Source organism: Megascapheus bottae, chromosome 2, assembly GCF_031878675.1.
Source record: "Megascapheus bottae isolate mThoBot1 chromosome 2, mThoBot2.hap1, whole genome shotgun sequence".
Taxonomy (NCBI): Eukaryota; Metazoa; Chordata; class Mammalia; order Rodentia; family Geomyidae; genus Megascapheus; species Megascapheus bottae.
The window spans coordinates 46,285,700-46,302,139 of record NC_143510.1 but is presented as its reverse complement, the minus strand read 5'-3'; the positions used below and the strand labels follow the sequence as shown (position 1 = coordinate 46,302,139).

The 16,440-nt window shown below is 42.1% G+C and overlaps 1 protein-coding gene across 2 annotated transcripts in view; it reads right to left on the bottom strand.

The window, feature by feature from the left end:
- Spmip11 (sperm microtubule inner protein 11) overlaps positions 1-16,440 on the bottom strand; it is a 34,564-nt gene that overhangs the window by 14,262 nt on the left and 3,862 nt on the right. For both annotated transcript variants that reach the window (XM_090325057.1, XM_090325058.1), the window contains exon 2: positions 14,633-14,810. In XM_090325057.1, coding sequence (XP_090181183.1) covers positions 14,633-14,711 — 79 coding nt within the window. In that variant the 5' untranslated portion in view covers positions 14,712-14,810. The remainder of the gene's footprint in view (positions 1-14,632; positions 14,811-16,440) is intronic.

Below are 16,440 nucleotides of genomic sequence, written 5' to 3'. Positions count from 1 at the left end.
CTGTGACTTAAGTGATAGGGTGCTAGCCTTGAGCCAAAGGAGGTCAGGAACAGTGCCCAGGCCCTGAGTTCAAGCTCCAGTTCCCTACCCCCCCTCTCCTGGCAACACACACACACACACACACACACACACACACACACACACACACACACACAGAGAGAGAGAGAGAGAGAGAGAGAGAGAGAGAGAGAGAGAGAGAGAGAGGGAGAGAGCGAGCGCTAAACTGAGGGGTAGGGTAATAATGTAGCTGCTAAGGCACATGACAGAAAGGATCAAGTGTCTGAGAGGTTATGCAGTCATCCTCTTTATTTTGGGAGGATTTGTTCTAAGACCTCCAAGTGTAAGGGGAGTCAATCCTTCAGTGAGCCTGAAGCCATGCAAATACTACATATAGAACAAACATATAAATACAGTAGTTTAATTTATAAATTAGGCACAGCAAGGGAGTAACACCAACTAATAATAACATAGAACCATTAACAATATATTATAATAAAAGTATGTGCAGCTGGTGGATCACATCTGTAATCCTAGCTACTCACTCAGGAGGCTGAGATCTGAGGATCATGTTTCAAAACTATCCTGGGTAGGAAAATCTGTGAGACTTTTTTTTTTCTGTCGGTCATGGGGCTTGAACTCTGGACCTGGGTGCTGTCCCTGAACTCTTTAGCTCAAGGCTAGTGCTCTACCACTTTGAGCCACAGCACCACTTTCTGTTTTCTGGTGTTTAATTGGAGATAAGAGTCTCACAGACTTTTGTGCCTAGGCTGGGTGAGATCCTCGGATCTCAGCCTCCTGAGTAGCTAGGATTACAGGTGTGAGCCACCAGCTTCCGGCTTCTGTGAGACTCAACCCCAAATAACCACCAACTAACCACCAAAAAAAAGCTGGAAGTGGAAGTGTGGCTCAAGTGGAAGAATAATAGCTTTGAAGGGGGAAAAAAGGCTCAGGGACAGTGCCCAGGCTTTGAATTCAAGCCCCAGAACTCCCCCCCCTGCAACATACATACAAACCCACACACATCATTATGTGCATGTGGTGTGGTCTGTCTCTCAGAAATACATTATAGTATATTCACTCATCTCATAATGCTAGATACTACTGTGCCTATGTGATGAGATGAGGTAAGCCAATGACATAGACCTTATGATGTAGCATTAGGTTACTCTTCTAAGACTTACTAGAACATAAACATGCTGGTACCAGATAGTAGATCTGATAACAAAGACAGCTACTATGTAACCAACAGGGGAGTTCCTATATGGTATGGACATGCTGGACAAAGGGACAACCTGATCTGGGAAGAACAGTGTGAGCTCTCACCATGTTATTGAGTTACAGTGTATAATATAAAACCTATGAAATGCTTATTTTTGAAATTGTTTCTTTTCTATTTTGTGGTTACAGCTGATTACAGGCAACTGAAATAGCCAAACATGAAAGCATGGATCAGGAGAAAATTGATAAGGTAAAACCAGGCAGAAAGAAACATGACCAAGAATCACTGGAGAGAGATTATAAATGTGAGACTTTCAAGAATGTCTGATTTGGGGCCAGGAGTTTGGCCTAGTGGTAGAGTTCTTGCCTAGCATGCACGAAGACCTGGGTTAGATTCTTTGTTACCACATACATTAAAAAAAGCAAGAAATGGTGCTGTGGCTCAAGTGGTAGAGCTCTAGTCTGGAGAAAGCCCAAGGACAGTGCCCAGGCCCTGAGTTCAAGGCCCAGGACTGGCAAAAAAAAAAAAAAAAGAAAGAAAAGAAAAAGAAAAAGCCGGAAGTGGTGCCGTGGCTCAAGTGGTAGAGCACTAGCCTTGAGAAAGCCCAAGGACAGTACTCAGGCCTTGAGTTTAAGTTCCAGGACTGGCAAAAAAAAAAAAAAAAAAAAAGAATGTCTGATTTGTGGGACTAAGGGTGAAGACTGGGTGATAGTGCTCATATCTGTAAGTCTAGAAATTCAGTAAGCTAAGATCTGAGAATCATAATTCAAAGCCAGCCCAGGCAGGGAAGCCCATGAGACTCTTATCTCCACTTGACCAGCAAAAAGTTGGAAGTGGATCTATGGCCAAGAGGTAGGCATGCCAGCCTTGAACAAAAAAAAGGGGCAGCACCCAGGCTCTGAATTCAAGCCCCGAGACACACACATAGAAAAAAAAGAAAAAAAATAATGAGGACAGGGAAGGGAGGAAGTGCTAGAACTATGAAGAGAAGGTATAGGAAGATCCACAAGAGAGGAACAAGGAAATATAGTTGATCTTTCAGTAGTCACAAAGACCCACTGGAGGTTAACAATCATGATTTTAAAGCAAGGCCAACCAATATGGACATTCTTTTTTTTTTTTTTTTTTTTTTTTGCCAGTCCTGGGCTTGAGCTCAGGGCTTGAGCACTGTCTTTGGACTTTCTCAAGGCTAGAGCTCTACCACTTGAGCCTCAGCACCACTTCCGGCTTTTTTCTATGTATGTGGTACCAAGGAATCGAACCCGGGTCTTTGTGCATGCTAGGCAAGCACTTTAACCACTAGGCCAAACTCCGGGCCCAATATGGACATTCTTTACATTGTGAGTATAAACTCTTTCTAGCAGTTTTGTTATCACTGGGGATAGCAGAGGGGGAAGGAGAGTGGAGAAAGAAATTGGGACAAGGCTGGGAGTATAGCTTAGTGGTAGAGTGCTCGCCTTGCACACACAAAGCCCTGGGTTCGATTCCTTAGTACCACATACATAGAAAAAGCTGGAAGTGGCTCTGTGGCTCAAGTGGCAGAGTGCTAGCCTTGAGCAAAAAGTGTCCAAGAACAGTGACCAGGCCCTGAGTTCAAACTCCACGACTGGAAAGAAAGGAAAAAAAAAGAAATTGGGACAATAGTCTGAGGGGACTGTGTGGTCAAGGGAGGACCCTCTTTGGAGGGCAAGTTTAGATTACTGCCTTACCTAGGGGTTTTATATGTTCTGAATATTACTAAATAAATTATATATATGAATACATATGTATGTGTTTATATGTGTGTCCCATATTGTATTGTGGTAAACGTGGACCTGTCTTATTCCAGATCTGACAGAAGTTTCAGCTCTTTTCTATTCAGCCTTATGTTAGTCACTGGATAATTAATTATATATGGCTCTTATTATCTTGATATATATATGTATATATATATGTTAATGCATATATATATATATATACACACACATATATACATATATCACACACACACACACACACACATATATATATATATATATATTTTTTTTTTTTTGCCAGTCGTGAGGCTTGGACCCCGGGCTTGGGCGCTGTCTCTGAGCTCTTCAGCTCAAGGCTATCACCCTATCCCTGGGCCTAGGAGTTGTTCCTGAGCTCTTCAGTTCAAGGTACTGCCCTAACCCTTGAGCCACAGTGCTACTTCTAGTGATTAATAGGAGATAAGAGTCTCTCAGACTTGAATGTTTGGGCTGGCTTTGAACTGTGATCCTCAGATCTCATCCTCCTGAGAAGCTAGGATTATAGGGGTGAGCCATCAGTACCAGTTATATTCTTTTTATATCTAGTTTTCTCAGTGTTTTTGTTTGTTATGTTTTGTTGCTTTGTTTTTTTTGTGTTTTGTTTTGAATCAGGGATTTTTAAAAAAGTTCTTTTTCTGAGCCAGGTGCTTATGACTCAAGCTGTAATCCTAAGGCTGAGAGATTTGATGATTGAGGTCTGAAGCCAGCTCTAGCAAGAAAGTACATGAGATTCTTATCTCCAATTAACCACTTGAAAACCATAAGTGGTACAGTGGCTTAAAGTAGTAGAGTGCAAGCCCTGAGCAACAAAACTATAGGCCCTGAGTTAAAGTCCCATGACTGACAAAAAAAGATCCTTTTCAGTATTTACTGAGATGATGTTTGTCCTTTACTGTTGATTTATGATTGCTATACAAGTATGTTGAAGTATCTGGGATAAATCTCATCTCTCTTTTTTTTTTTTGGTCAATCATGGGGCTTGAACTGTAGACCTGGGTGCTGTCCCTGAGCTCTTTCTGCTCAGGGCTAGTGCACTACCACTTGGAGCCACAGCGCCACTGCTGGTTTTCTGGTGGTTAACTGGCGATAGGAATATCTTTCCTGCCTAGGCTGGCTTTGAACCACAATCCTCTGATTTCAGCCTCCTGAGTAGCTAGGATTACAGGTGTGAGCCACCAGTGCCTGGTACTCACATGATCTTTTTTTTTTTTTGGCCAGTCCTGGGCTTGAGCTCAGGGCCTGAGCCCTGTTCTTGGACTTTCTCAAGGCTAGAGCTCTACCACTTGAGCCTCAGCACCATTTCCAGCTTTTTTCTATGCATGTGTTCCAAGGAATCAAACCTGGGTCTTCCTGCATGCTAGGCAAGCACTCTACCACTAGGCCAAACTCCCGGCCCCCTCACATGATCTTTTTGATGCAGAGTTTGGTTAGTTAATATTTTGTTGTGATGTTTTGCATCTGTGTTCATTAAGAATATTAGTCATCCTGGGCTGGGAATGTGGTGTAAGGGTAGAGTGTTACCTAGCTTGCTTGATTCCTCGGTACCACGTAAACAGACAAGGCTGGGAGTGGTGATCAAGTGGTGCCAGGCTTGAGCAAAAGGGACAGTGACCAGGCCCTGAGTGCAAGCCCCAGGATTGGCAAACACATGCACACACACACACACACACACACACACACACACACACACACACACACGTCATCCTTATTTTTATGAGAATGGAAGGTTTTGTTGTGGTAACCCAGACTACTCTTAAAGTCCTTGATTCAGGTAGCCCTCTGCCTCAGTTTCCTAAATAACCACTATGTAGGCTTTTCTCATTTATTCTTTTATTATTCTTTCTTATATATTTTTTCTTCATGTATTTATTCTTAATTTATAGAAGTTCATTTACTTGTTTACTTAGAGATAGTCTTTCAACCTCCACTACCAAAAAAGATAATATTAAAAAAGTACAGTTAAGGGGGCTGAGAGTTTGGCCTAGTGGTAGAGTGCTTGTTTAGCATGCATGAAGACCCGGGTTCGATTCCTCGGTACCACATACATAGAGAAAAGCTGGAAGTGATGCTAAGGCTCAAGTGGTAGAGCTCTACCCTTGAGAAAGTTCAAGGGCAGTGCTCAGACCCTGAGCTCAAGCCCAGGACTGGCAAAAAAAAAAAAAAATACAGTTTAAGGGCCTGGAGTTTGGCCTAGTGGTAGAGTGCTTGCATAGCATGCACAAAGACCCGGGTTTGAATCCTGGGTACCACATACACAGTAAAACCTGGAAGTGGCACTGTGGCTAAACCGGTAGAGTGCTAGCCTTAAGAATGCCCAAGGACAGTGCTCAGGCCCTAAGTTCAAGCACCAGGACTGGCAAAAAAAAAATAATATAGTCAGACACAGGATCTATATTTATATAGTTTAGAATGGTCTCAAACTGGGCCAGGAGTTTGGCCTAGTGGTAGAGTACTTGCCTAGCATGCGCAAAGACCTGGGTTCGATTCCTCGGTACCACATACATAGAAAAAAAAAAAGCTCAAGTGGTAGAGCTCTAGCCTTGAGAAAGTCCAAGGACAGTGCTCAGACCCTGAGCTCAAGCCCAGGACTGGCACACACACACAAAAATAATGGTCTCAAACTCAACATTCTTTCTCAGCCTCCTGAGTGCTGTGATTATAGTTTTGTGCCACCACGCCTAGTTTTACAAAGAGATTTTCTTTTTTGCCAGTGCCCAGGATTGAACTCAGGGCCTGAGCACTGTCCTTGGGTTTTCTCAAGGCTAGAGCTCTACCACTTGAGCCACAGCATCACTTCTGGCCTTTTCTATGTATGTGGTACCCAGGAATTGAACTGGGGTCTTGGTGCATGCTAGGCAAGCACTCTACCACTAGGCCAAAGTCCCGGCCCCCAAAGGGTGTTTTAAAACATGAATTGTAATTTTAGTTTTTAGTGAAGCATAACATATATATATATATATCTTTTTAATTTGCCATATAGTGTATTATCAGTATTATTTTGTGCTAGTAATGGGACTTGAACTCAGAGTCTTGAGCTTTCTTCCTCAAGGCTAACATTCTTTTTTTTTTTTTTTTTTTTTTTGCCATTCCTGGGCTTGAGCTCAGGGCCTGAGCACTGTCCTTGAACTTTCTCAAGGCTAGAGCTCTACCACTTGAACCCTCAGCACCATTTCCTGCTTTTTTCTATGTATGTGGAATCACCCTGGTCTTCGTTCATGCTAGGCAAGCACTCTACCACTAGGCCAAATTCCTGGCCATACCAACTTTTTTTTTTTTTTTGTAATAGCACAAGCAAGATGTTTTATAGAATATTCCTTAATTTGGGTTTCTCTAATGCTTGTTATGACTGGATCTGTTAGGCATTTTTGGAAGGCATAAGTAACATGTCATCAGTACCTCACATCAGGAGGCTCATATTTTTATCCCATCCCTGGAGTGTTAGCTTTGACCACTTAAGGTAATTTGCTAATTCTCTCCTCTATACAGTTATTGTTTTCCCTTTTTATAATTAACAATTTCCTAGAGGCTGCTTTGAAAGGATGTAAATCACATTCTGAAGCTGGCCCTAGGCAAAATCATGTGACCCTATATGAAAAACAAGCTAAAAACAGTGCAAAGATTGGAAGTGTGGCAAAAGTGGTAGAACACTTGCCTAGTAAACACGAGCCCCAGAGTTCAAGTCTAAGACACACACACACACACACACACACACACACACACACACACACACACGAGAGAGAGAGAGAGAGAGAGAGAGAGAGAGAGAGAGAAGAGAGAGAGAGAGAGACAGACAGACAGACAGACAGACCCAGAGAGAGACAGACAGAGAGAGAGAGAGACAGAGGAAGGAAGGAAGGAAGGAAGGAAGGAAGGAAGGAAGGAAGGAAGGAAGGAAGGAAGGAAAGGAGGGTGGGAGGGAGGGAGAGAAGGAAGGAAGAAGGAAGGAAGGAAGGAGTCTCAAGTACAGTAGGAGTGTTGCAGGAAAAGTTTAAGAAAAGCTTTTGTTGTATATAAAATTTTGAGCTATATCTAATGTATGTAATGTTTGAAAACATCAGAAACTAGGGCATCTTAATTACTAATAAAAATTTAAATGCCTTGCTCTGGACCAAGTTAGAGACTCCCAAATATTAATAAATTCAGAATGTGAGTCAGCACATAGGAAAGAGAAAATGTCAGATCCTGAAGCCCAGGACTGGCAAAAAAAAAAAAAAAAGAAGTTGCTTTGAAACAAGGACAGGGAAACTGTTCTAGATTAAAGAAGACTAATGTAACAAATTTACCAGATACAATACTTGATCATTAATTGGATCCTGGAAGGAATAGGACAAGTGACTATGGACTACAGGGAATCAGCTAATAAAACTATCAGTGTCAGAGGAGCACGGTGGCTCACGTCTGTAATCCTAGCTACTCCGGAGGCTGAGATGTGAGGATCTTGGTTCAAAGCCAACCCAGGCACGTAAGTCTGAGAGACTCATCTCCAATTAAGTGCTGTTGTGGCTCAAGGGTTATGGCATAGCCTTGAGCTGAAGAGGTCAGGGACAGCAACCAGACCCAGAGTCCAAGCCCCACAACCTACAGAAAACAAAACAAAACAAACTCAAAACAAAACAAAACAATACCCCCCTACACACACACATATACAAACTCTACCCGTGTCACCAGTATTGTGGATAACCATTCTTAGGAAATACAAACAAATAGAATTAAAGGTATATAATATGAACAACTTAGCTAATTCTCAACTAGCTAGTCTAGAGACAATGCAAAAGCATTCTATAGAAAAGTGATGAAATAGCAACCATTGGTTAAATTGGGAAAATGGTATAGGGAATTTACTCTTATGGCTCCTGCAACTCTTCTGTAGCTTTGAAATCCACTATCAACATTTTTTTTTGCCAGTCCTGGGGCTTCTACTCAAGGCCTGAGAACTGGCCTTGAGCTTTTTCAAGGCAAGAGCTCTACCACTTGAGCCACAGCACCACTTTGGACTTTTTCTATGTACATGGTACTGAGGAATCAAACCTGGGTCTTCATACATGCTAAGCAAGCACTCTAATACTAGGCCAAGGCCCTCAACAATTAAAAAAAATGGATCACGGTTTTATTTGCTGTCCCTCTTAAATTTCTAAAATGACACTTTCCTCCTCTTCCTTATCCTTACATATTACAATTCTTCCATTTAATTATTAGCTATGAGTATTAATCTCTTACTCTGCCTATTTATAAAGTAAACTTTATCACAGGTATGTTTAGGGCAAACAAAGCAGTACACATAGGGTTGGTACTGTCCAATTTCAGGGCTCCACTAGGATATTAGAAAGGACATTAGTAACTGGTTGAGCTAGTGGCTTACCCCTATATCCTAGCTGCTTAGGAGGCTGAGATCGGAGGATTATATCTGGAAGCCAGCCCAGGTAGGAAAATCCATGAGACTCATCCCCAACGTGGAACTGTGGCTCAAAGTAGTAGAACATAAGCTTTGAGCACAAAAGCTTAGGGACAGTTCCCAGGCTGAGGTTAAGTTCCACAACCAACAACAAAAAAAGGGAAATGATTGTAATAGCTACAATAAAATGCTCTGACGCAAAGGAACAGTGGCTTCCACATTTCTATAAATTCTTTTTGGTATTTGTTTACACTTTAAGAAGTGCTGGGTGGGTGGCTCATACCTGTAATCCTAGCTACTCAGGAGGCTTAGATCTGAGGATCAAGGTTCAAAGCCAGCCCAGGCCTAAAAGAACCTGAGACTCTTATCTCTAATTAACCTGTAGAAAGTGGGGCTTGGCTCAAGGGTAGGAAGGTAGCCTGGAGTTGCTGAGCTCAGGGACAGTGCCCAGACTGAGTTCAAGTCTCATAGTCCACAGAAAAAAGAGAAGTGAGCTTAACGCCAGTTGTTGGTGGCTCACAGATGTAATTCTAGCTACTCAGGAGGCTGTACGTTCTAGTCCATGATTGTTTTGGCTCTTTATCACCAGATGAGGTAGCACATAATAACATGAATAAATAGTAGAGCAAAATCATTTGCCTGAGGTCCCTGGAGAAAGGAGGAAGAGACCACAATCCCATAATTCCTTTCAAGGACACATTCTCAATGCCCTAAAAGCTTCCTATCAGATCTACCTTCTCCCCACTTTATAGGTTCTACCACCTTCCAACTTTTCAACATATGGGTTTTCTGAGGCAATTTATAACCAAATTACATCACAAATAAAAAGGTAGAAGTAGGCTGGGGACATAGCACAAGTAGTAGAATGCTTGAGTAATAAGTATAAGGTCCCGAGTTCAAATTGCAGAACTGAACACACCCCCTGAAAAAGAGGAGGAGAAAGCATTTGCCAAGAAAAGGTAGATGTGCACAATGGCTCCTGAGACTTGGTCACTAAAAGACCTTTTCTGCTCTCTCTCTTTCCCTTGATCATTTGTCTTGAGGAAAGCTAGCTGCTTAAATAAATACGCTCAATTTACAGAGACACTTGTGTGATGAGAACTGAGTTGTCTGGTTATAGCCAGAGAGGAACTAAGGCTTTAAGGCCTCTTAGAAATGAATCATCCAGCCACCTCATCTCTAGCTATTACAGGACTATAGACCCTGCTGATATCCTGTCTGCAGCCACATGACAAATCTTATCCTAGAACCTGCTAGCTTAGCTACTTCTAGATCCTAGAGGAAGTAAGTATTTCTCTCTATTTTAAGGTAATTTGTTACATAGTAATAGAAAAGAAGTACAGAAAAGTGCAGGTGAAATTGAGAAAGTGCGAGTGAATAATAATAAAATATATAGAGATTAAATTAGAAAATGAGCTTTTTTTTTTTTTTTTTTTTTTTTGCCAGTCCTGGGCTTGAGCTCAGGGCTTGAGCACTGTGCTTGGACTTTCTCAAGGCTAGTGCTCTACCAGTTGAGCCTCAGCACCACTTCCGGCCTTTATCTATGTATGTGGTATCCAGGAAGCAAACTTGGTTCTTTGTGCATGCTAGGCAAGCACTCTACCACTAGGCCAAACTTCCGGTCCCGGAGCGTTTTGTTTTGTTTTTCTTTCTTGCAGCATTGAGGATTGAATTCAGCAGCTCATGCTTTCTCAGTAAGCACTGCACCACTTGAACAATGCTTCCAGGCTAATTCAGGAGGTTTTGCAGATATCAAAAAGAGACTAGAGAAAAAGAGACTAGAGAAGATGACAGTAATTTTTTTTAAAGACAAAATTCTCAAAAATGAAGGACATCAATTTCTCGGATGTTCATGTAATGTCTTATCACAATGAAAGTGAAAAAAGTCATATGAAGTCATAGACCAGTATGAAATTTCAGAACAAAAAGAAAATTTAAACTGGTTGCCAATGGCTCATGTCTGTATTCTTTGCTACTCAGGAGGCTGAGATCTGGAGGACTGGAAGTCATCCCAGACACAAAAGTCTGTTAGACTCTAATCTTCAATTAACTACCAGAAATGCTGACAGTGAAGATGTGTCTCAAGTAGTAGTGTTAGCCTTGAAACACAGAGCAGCCAGAGCTTAGTTTTGGAATGGAGAATGGAAATTTATGAGTTTCCCAAAGGATGCATTTCTTTAAGTCAGGGTATAAAGAAACCATTATTTGGAAATAAGAATAGCCCTATTCTGAAACCCAGTGGGGAAGAACTGAGTAGGGAGAGTTAATATAGAGCTATTAAGGGATTTCTAGGGTCCATTGGGGATCCTTTGTACTAATTACCTGGAAGCTGGATAGTAAAACAGAACCTTGGTGGAATTAGAGGATATGAGACTGTTCTACCTACTTCTCCACTTCATGCATTCATACCTTCTTGTTTTTGTTTTATTTTTTTTGCCATTCCTGGGCTTGAGCTCAGGGCCTGAGCACTGTCCTTGGCCTTTCTCAAGGCTAGAACTCTACCACTTGAGCCTCAGCACCACTTCCAGCTTTTTTTTGTATGTATGTGGTACCAAGGAATCGAACCCGGGTCTTCGCTCATGCTAGGCAAGCACTTTAACCACTAGGCCAAACTCCCAGCCCGCATTCATACCTTCTTGATCATCTCTTTCCTACTTCGACATAGTTTTGGCCTTCATGTATTCCACCTGAAGACCTTTAATCTTTTTTTTTTTTTTTGCCTTTTCAAGTTTTTATTTTTATACATTTTTTTGTATTAAAAAGAAAAGCATAATTACCACAATTACAAAGGACTAAAGCAGGACTAGAATAATGAATGAATCACTTCAGCCTGGAAAGCAGATACTCTCAATAATATTAATGTTATAATACAAGCTCATTCAAGTATTTTACATTTTTTTTGTCCTTTTAAATGTGATATCCTAGAGCGCATGGTAGGTAATGTACTATGAGCGTAAAAGGGGGAACCTTTCTCTGCAAAGCCAGATGAGTTTTCTTCTCCAGTGAGAAACGGGCTGAAAGTTCTTACCTTCTCCACCATCAACATGGCCGAAGGAGGAGGGGATGGGGCTACGAGGGAGAAATCTGGGACCCTTCCACAAGAGAAGTATTTCGGGGTTCCTATTCTAGGGTCCCGATGATCCAGACTAAACTCTACCCAGACTTTTGGCAACCCCTCCCCACCCTCCTCCCCACTTCCAGGGCCTTCTGAGCAGCTTGCTTTCTTTTGTAAATCAATCATCGGAAAAGGGGGGAAAAAAGAGCTACAATGGAACAGAACAAAACAAAACAAAAAACAAAAACATTGAACTACTACTTTGACCTGGGGCTCAGCACCTCCACCTGAGCCCCGAGGACCCGGGCTGGAGCAGGGCGGGCAGCCTTCTCTCGTAGTGCATTTGCTCCCGGGTTCAGAGGGCAGTCTAGAAAATCTGCCCCTTGCCAGGACCCAGGCACATGGACCTTCTGGTTGCTGTCCAAAGGGTGCTCTGCGAGACCAACCCTGGAAAGGCATGGGATGAAGAGGGGTCTGGGAGGCTGCTGCCCTGGGTCTCACTTCTTAGATCCCTGTGGGAAGATGGTGGATGGGAAGTGGCCAGCCAGCCTCAAGGCCATCATCCCACTCCTGGCATACTTGTCACAGATACATCGGTCCTAAATTCAAGTGTGAAGACCTTTAATCTTTTTTTTTTTTTTTTTTTTTTTGCCAGTCCTGGGCTTGAGCTCAGGGCCTGAGCACTGTCCTTGGACTTTCTCAAGGCTAGAGCTCTACCACTTGAGCCTCAGCACCACTTCTGGCTTTTTTCTATGTATGTGGTACCGAGGAATCGAACCTGGGTCTTTGTGCATGCTAGGCAAGCACTCTACCACTAGGTCAAACTCCCGGCCCCAAGACCTTTAATCTTAAAAGGATTTCCTATTTTATAATTATTCAAAACCTTCTATTCACTTATCCACCCCACAAATGTTTAAGTTTCTTTTATGTCTGAGGCATAGACAGGCACTGTGAATGTTGATGAAATATTTCCTTACCACATAGTACAAGTTCTTCAATATTTCCTTATAAAGCTAAAATTCTTGGCATAGTTAGCATATCTTCAGTTTACTTGGCACCTACTTCAATTTCAAGGCATGTTACTTTAGCTTACATCTGTATTCCCTTTTTGTTTACCTGATGGGCTTTAATGATTCTTTAATAGTCAAAAGAAAGCATTTCTTTTTGTTTTTTTTTTGCCAGTCCTGAGCTTGAGCTCAGGGCCTGAGCACTGTCCTTGGACTTTCTCAAGGCTAGAGCTCTACCACTTGAGCCTCAGCACCACTTCCGGCTTTTTTCTATATATGTGGTACCGAGGAATCGAACCCAGGTCTTCATGCATGCTAGGCAAGCACTTTAACCACTAGGCCAAACTCCCGGCCCAAGAAAGCATTTCTTGTGTGAAGTCTTCTCTAAAGGAGTCTCCCATTCAATTTTAAACTTAGTACTATTGTCTGGTTCTGGTGGCTCATGCCTGAAATACTATCAGGAGATTGGGAACAGAGTGTCTCCTTTGAAGTCAGCCTGGGCAGGAAAGTCCATGAGATTCTTTTTTTTTTTTTTTCTGCTAGTCTTGGGGCTTGAATTCAGAGCATGAGCACTGTCTCTGAGCTTCTTTTGCTTAAGGCTAGCACTCTATAACTGGAGCCATAGTACCACTTCTAGCTTTATCCATTTTGTGTGGTACTGGGGAATTGAACCCAGGGCTTCCTGCAGGCTAGGTAAGCATTCTACCATTAAGCCATATTCCTAGCTTCCTGATTCTTTCCAATAAATTACCAAGAGGCCAGAAGTGGAGTTGTGGTTTATGAAGTAGAGCGTTAACCTTAAGCAAGAAGCTCAGGGACAGCAAAGCTCATGAGTTCAAGCTCCAGTACTGGCACAAAACAAACTCAGTACTATCTACTTACTCCTTTGTGGTTACATAGCAATTCACATTTAATTTTTTTGGTTTTGCCAGCCTGGGGTTTGAACTCAGGGGCTTTGCTTGGCACTGTCCTTGGCCTTTCTCAATGCTTGTGCTCTACCACTTGAGCCACAGTGCCAGTTACAGCTTTTTCTGTGTATGTGGTACTGAGAACTCGAACCCAGGGCTTCATGCATGCTAGGCAGGCACTCTAACACTAGGCCACACTCCTGGTCCTCGTATGTAATTTATTCATAAAGTATATCATTTTTTCTTTGCAAATTTGTCTTCCTTATTAGATAGCTATTTATTTATTCATTTATTTATTTTTGCCATGAACTCAGGGCCTGAGTCCTGTCCTTGGTCTTTTTCCTGAAGGTTAGTACTCTTCCACTTGAGCCATAGCACCACCACTTCTGGCTTCTGTATGGGGTACCAAGGAATTGAACTTGGGTCTTCATACATGCTAGGCAAGCACTCTACCACTAGGCCAAATTGCCGGTCCATTAGATAGCTATTTTATAACAGAGGCCTTAGTGTATCACTACTCTATTTTTGGAACCCCAGTCACTAACATAAAGATTGATACAACATTGGTGCTTAATGTTGGTTAAATGAACAAATGAATTTAGATTACATTTATTTGGTCTGCGAAATTATGTATCTTAATAAGGATTTTTTTTTTGTCGAACCTGGGGCTTGAACTTAGGGTCTGGGCACTGTCCCTGAGCTCTTTTTTTTTTTTTTTTGTGGCTCATGGGGCTTGAACTCGGCAGGGTACTGTCCCTGAGCTCTTCAGCTCAAGGATACCACCTTACCCTTGAGCCAAGCCCCAGTTCCTATTTTCTAGAGGTTAATTGGAGATAAGAGTCTCAAGTCCTTTTGTGCCTGGGCAGGCTTTGAACCTTGATCCTCAGATCTCAGCCTCCTGAGTAGCTAGGATTATAGGCATGAGTCACCATGCCTGGCTCCCTGAGCTTCTTTTGCTCAAGGCTAGCACTCTACCACTTGATCCACAGTGCCATTTCTGGCTTTGATTCCTCAGGAATCAAACCCAGGGCTTTGTGTATCCTAGGCAGGCACTCTACCACCAGGTGAAACTCCAAGCCCCTTAATAAGGGTATTAAATGACTGGAGAGTGAAGCTGAATAAATCTGGTCTCTGCTGCTTAATTTCTTAATTAGGGTAATTGCTGATCTTAGATGATAAATCTCTAGCCCAAGATAGGAACGGAAATGACTAGGAAGCTATGAACTGGCTAGGAAAGACATGGCCCTTACATTCCTTCAGTTTAAAGTGCCCTTACTTGTTTCTTCAGTTGTATCCCTTTTCTTGCTCAGAAAGTAATCTTGATATCCCAAAAAATACAAGTCGAAGTAAGCCATCTCAGCTCTTCCTTGCCCTCTTCTGGAATGTCCACATTGGAGCACTGAATTCTGGTAACTATGGCAACCACCTGAAGAATTACCACATCCTTTCTTTGTCTAATGAGGTACAGGATTTATGAGTTAATAGGGTGAATAATTTCAAGAAAAGGGACAAATCAAGTATCAACAACCTTTTTGTGACCCAGTTTCCTACTGTTTCAGAAAGCAGTGAGTAGAAAGGGCACTAACCTTGAATCCACTGTAAGTTTTGCCATTTTCTAGGTATCTAACTTTGAATAGATTAAGTTTTCGTTTTTACTTTTTTTTATCTCCTGTTCTAGAGCTTGAACTTGGGGACTTGTGCTCTCATTTGGCTATGCCTCCAGTTTGGATTTTCATTGGTTATTTGGAAAGTGTCTATCAGACTGTTCTGCCCAGGCTAGCTTCCAACTGCCATCCTTTGATCTTAGCTTTCTAATTAGCTTGGTTTAAAGGTGTGAACCAAGGGTACCTAGTTTTTATTTTATGCTTCATTTTTGTGCTAATACTAGGTATTGAACTCAGGATCATCTCCCTCTTCCCTCTTTCCCCTTCTCCCTTCCTCCTTCCCCCTTTCTCCACCACCTTCTTCCTCCTTTCCTCCTCCTCCTCCTTCTTTTTCTTATTCTTCGTCTTGGTGCTTGAATTCAGGGCCTGAGCACTTTCCTTGGGCTTTCCTCAAAGCCCACTTGAGCCACAGTACCACTTCTAGTTTTTTCTATGTATGTGGTACTGAAGAATCAAACCCAGGTCTTCTTGCATGCTAGGCAAGCACTCTACCAGTAAGGCTAAACTCCCAGCCACTCTTGTGTTCTTTCTTAAGGCTGGTGGTCTACTACTTGAATCACAGTTCCACTTCTGGCTTTTTGCTGGTTAATTGGAGAACAGTCTCATGAACTTTTCTGCCAGGTTTGGCTTTGAACTGGGTTCTTCTGATCTTAGTCTCCTGAGAAGCATGGGCTACCAGCTCCTGGCTTTTTTTTAAATTTTAAAATAATGATAAAGATGCTGTCTATTAATAGTTATGAGTCTTAAATATTACATACAAATCTCCCTAGTACATATTCAGTATATAATGGAACTTTAATTGTATTTAAATCTGAATATACTGATGAATCTTTATCAGTGGCATGCCAGTCCATGCTATCTTTCAAAACTTTGCTATATTAAAAGCCAGACTGGGTGCCACTGGCTCACAACTGTAATCGTGGCTACTCAAGAGGCTGCTGAGCTGAGGATCTTGTTTTGAAGCCAACCCAGGCCGAGAAATCTGTGAGACTCATGTCGGATTAACTACCCAAAAAGCTGGAAGTAGAGCTCTAGTCTTAAATACAAAAGCTCAGGGACACTGCCAGGCCCTGAGTTCAAGCCTCAGGATTGGCAATACAATAATAAAAAAATTAAAAGCCAGACATAGTGGTCTATGCCTATAATCTTAGTCCCAGGCCAGCCTGGGCAAAGATGCCAGCCTCAGATAATATGCTATCCCCAAAACAAAATGCAGACAAAAGGGCTGGCTTATGACTCAAGTGTTAAGAGTTATTGCCTACCATGGAAGAGGCACTGGGTTCAATCCTTAGTACTTAAAAAAGTCAAAATTTACATTGGGAAAAGTTATATTTAAAGTCAGGCACTGGTGGCTCACACCTGTAATCCTACCTACTCAGAAGGCCAAGATCTGAAGATTCTGGTTCAAAGCCAGTCCAGT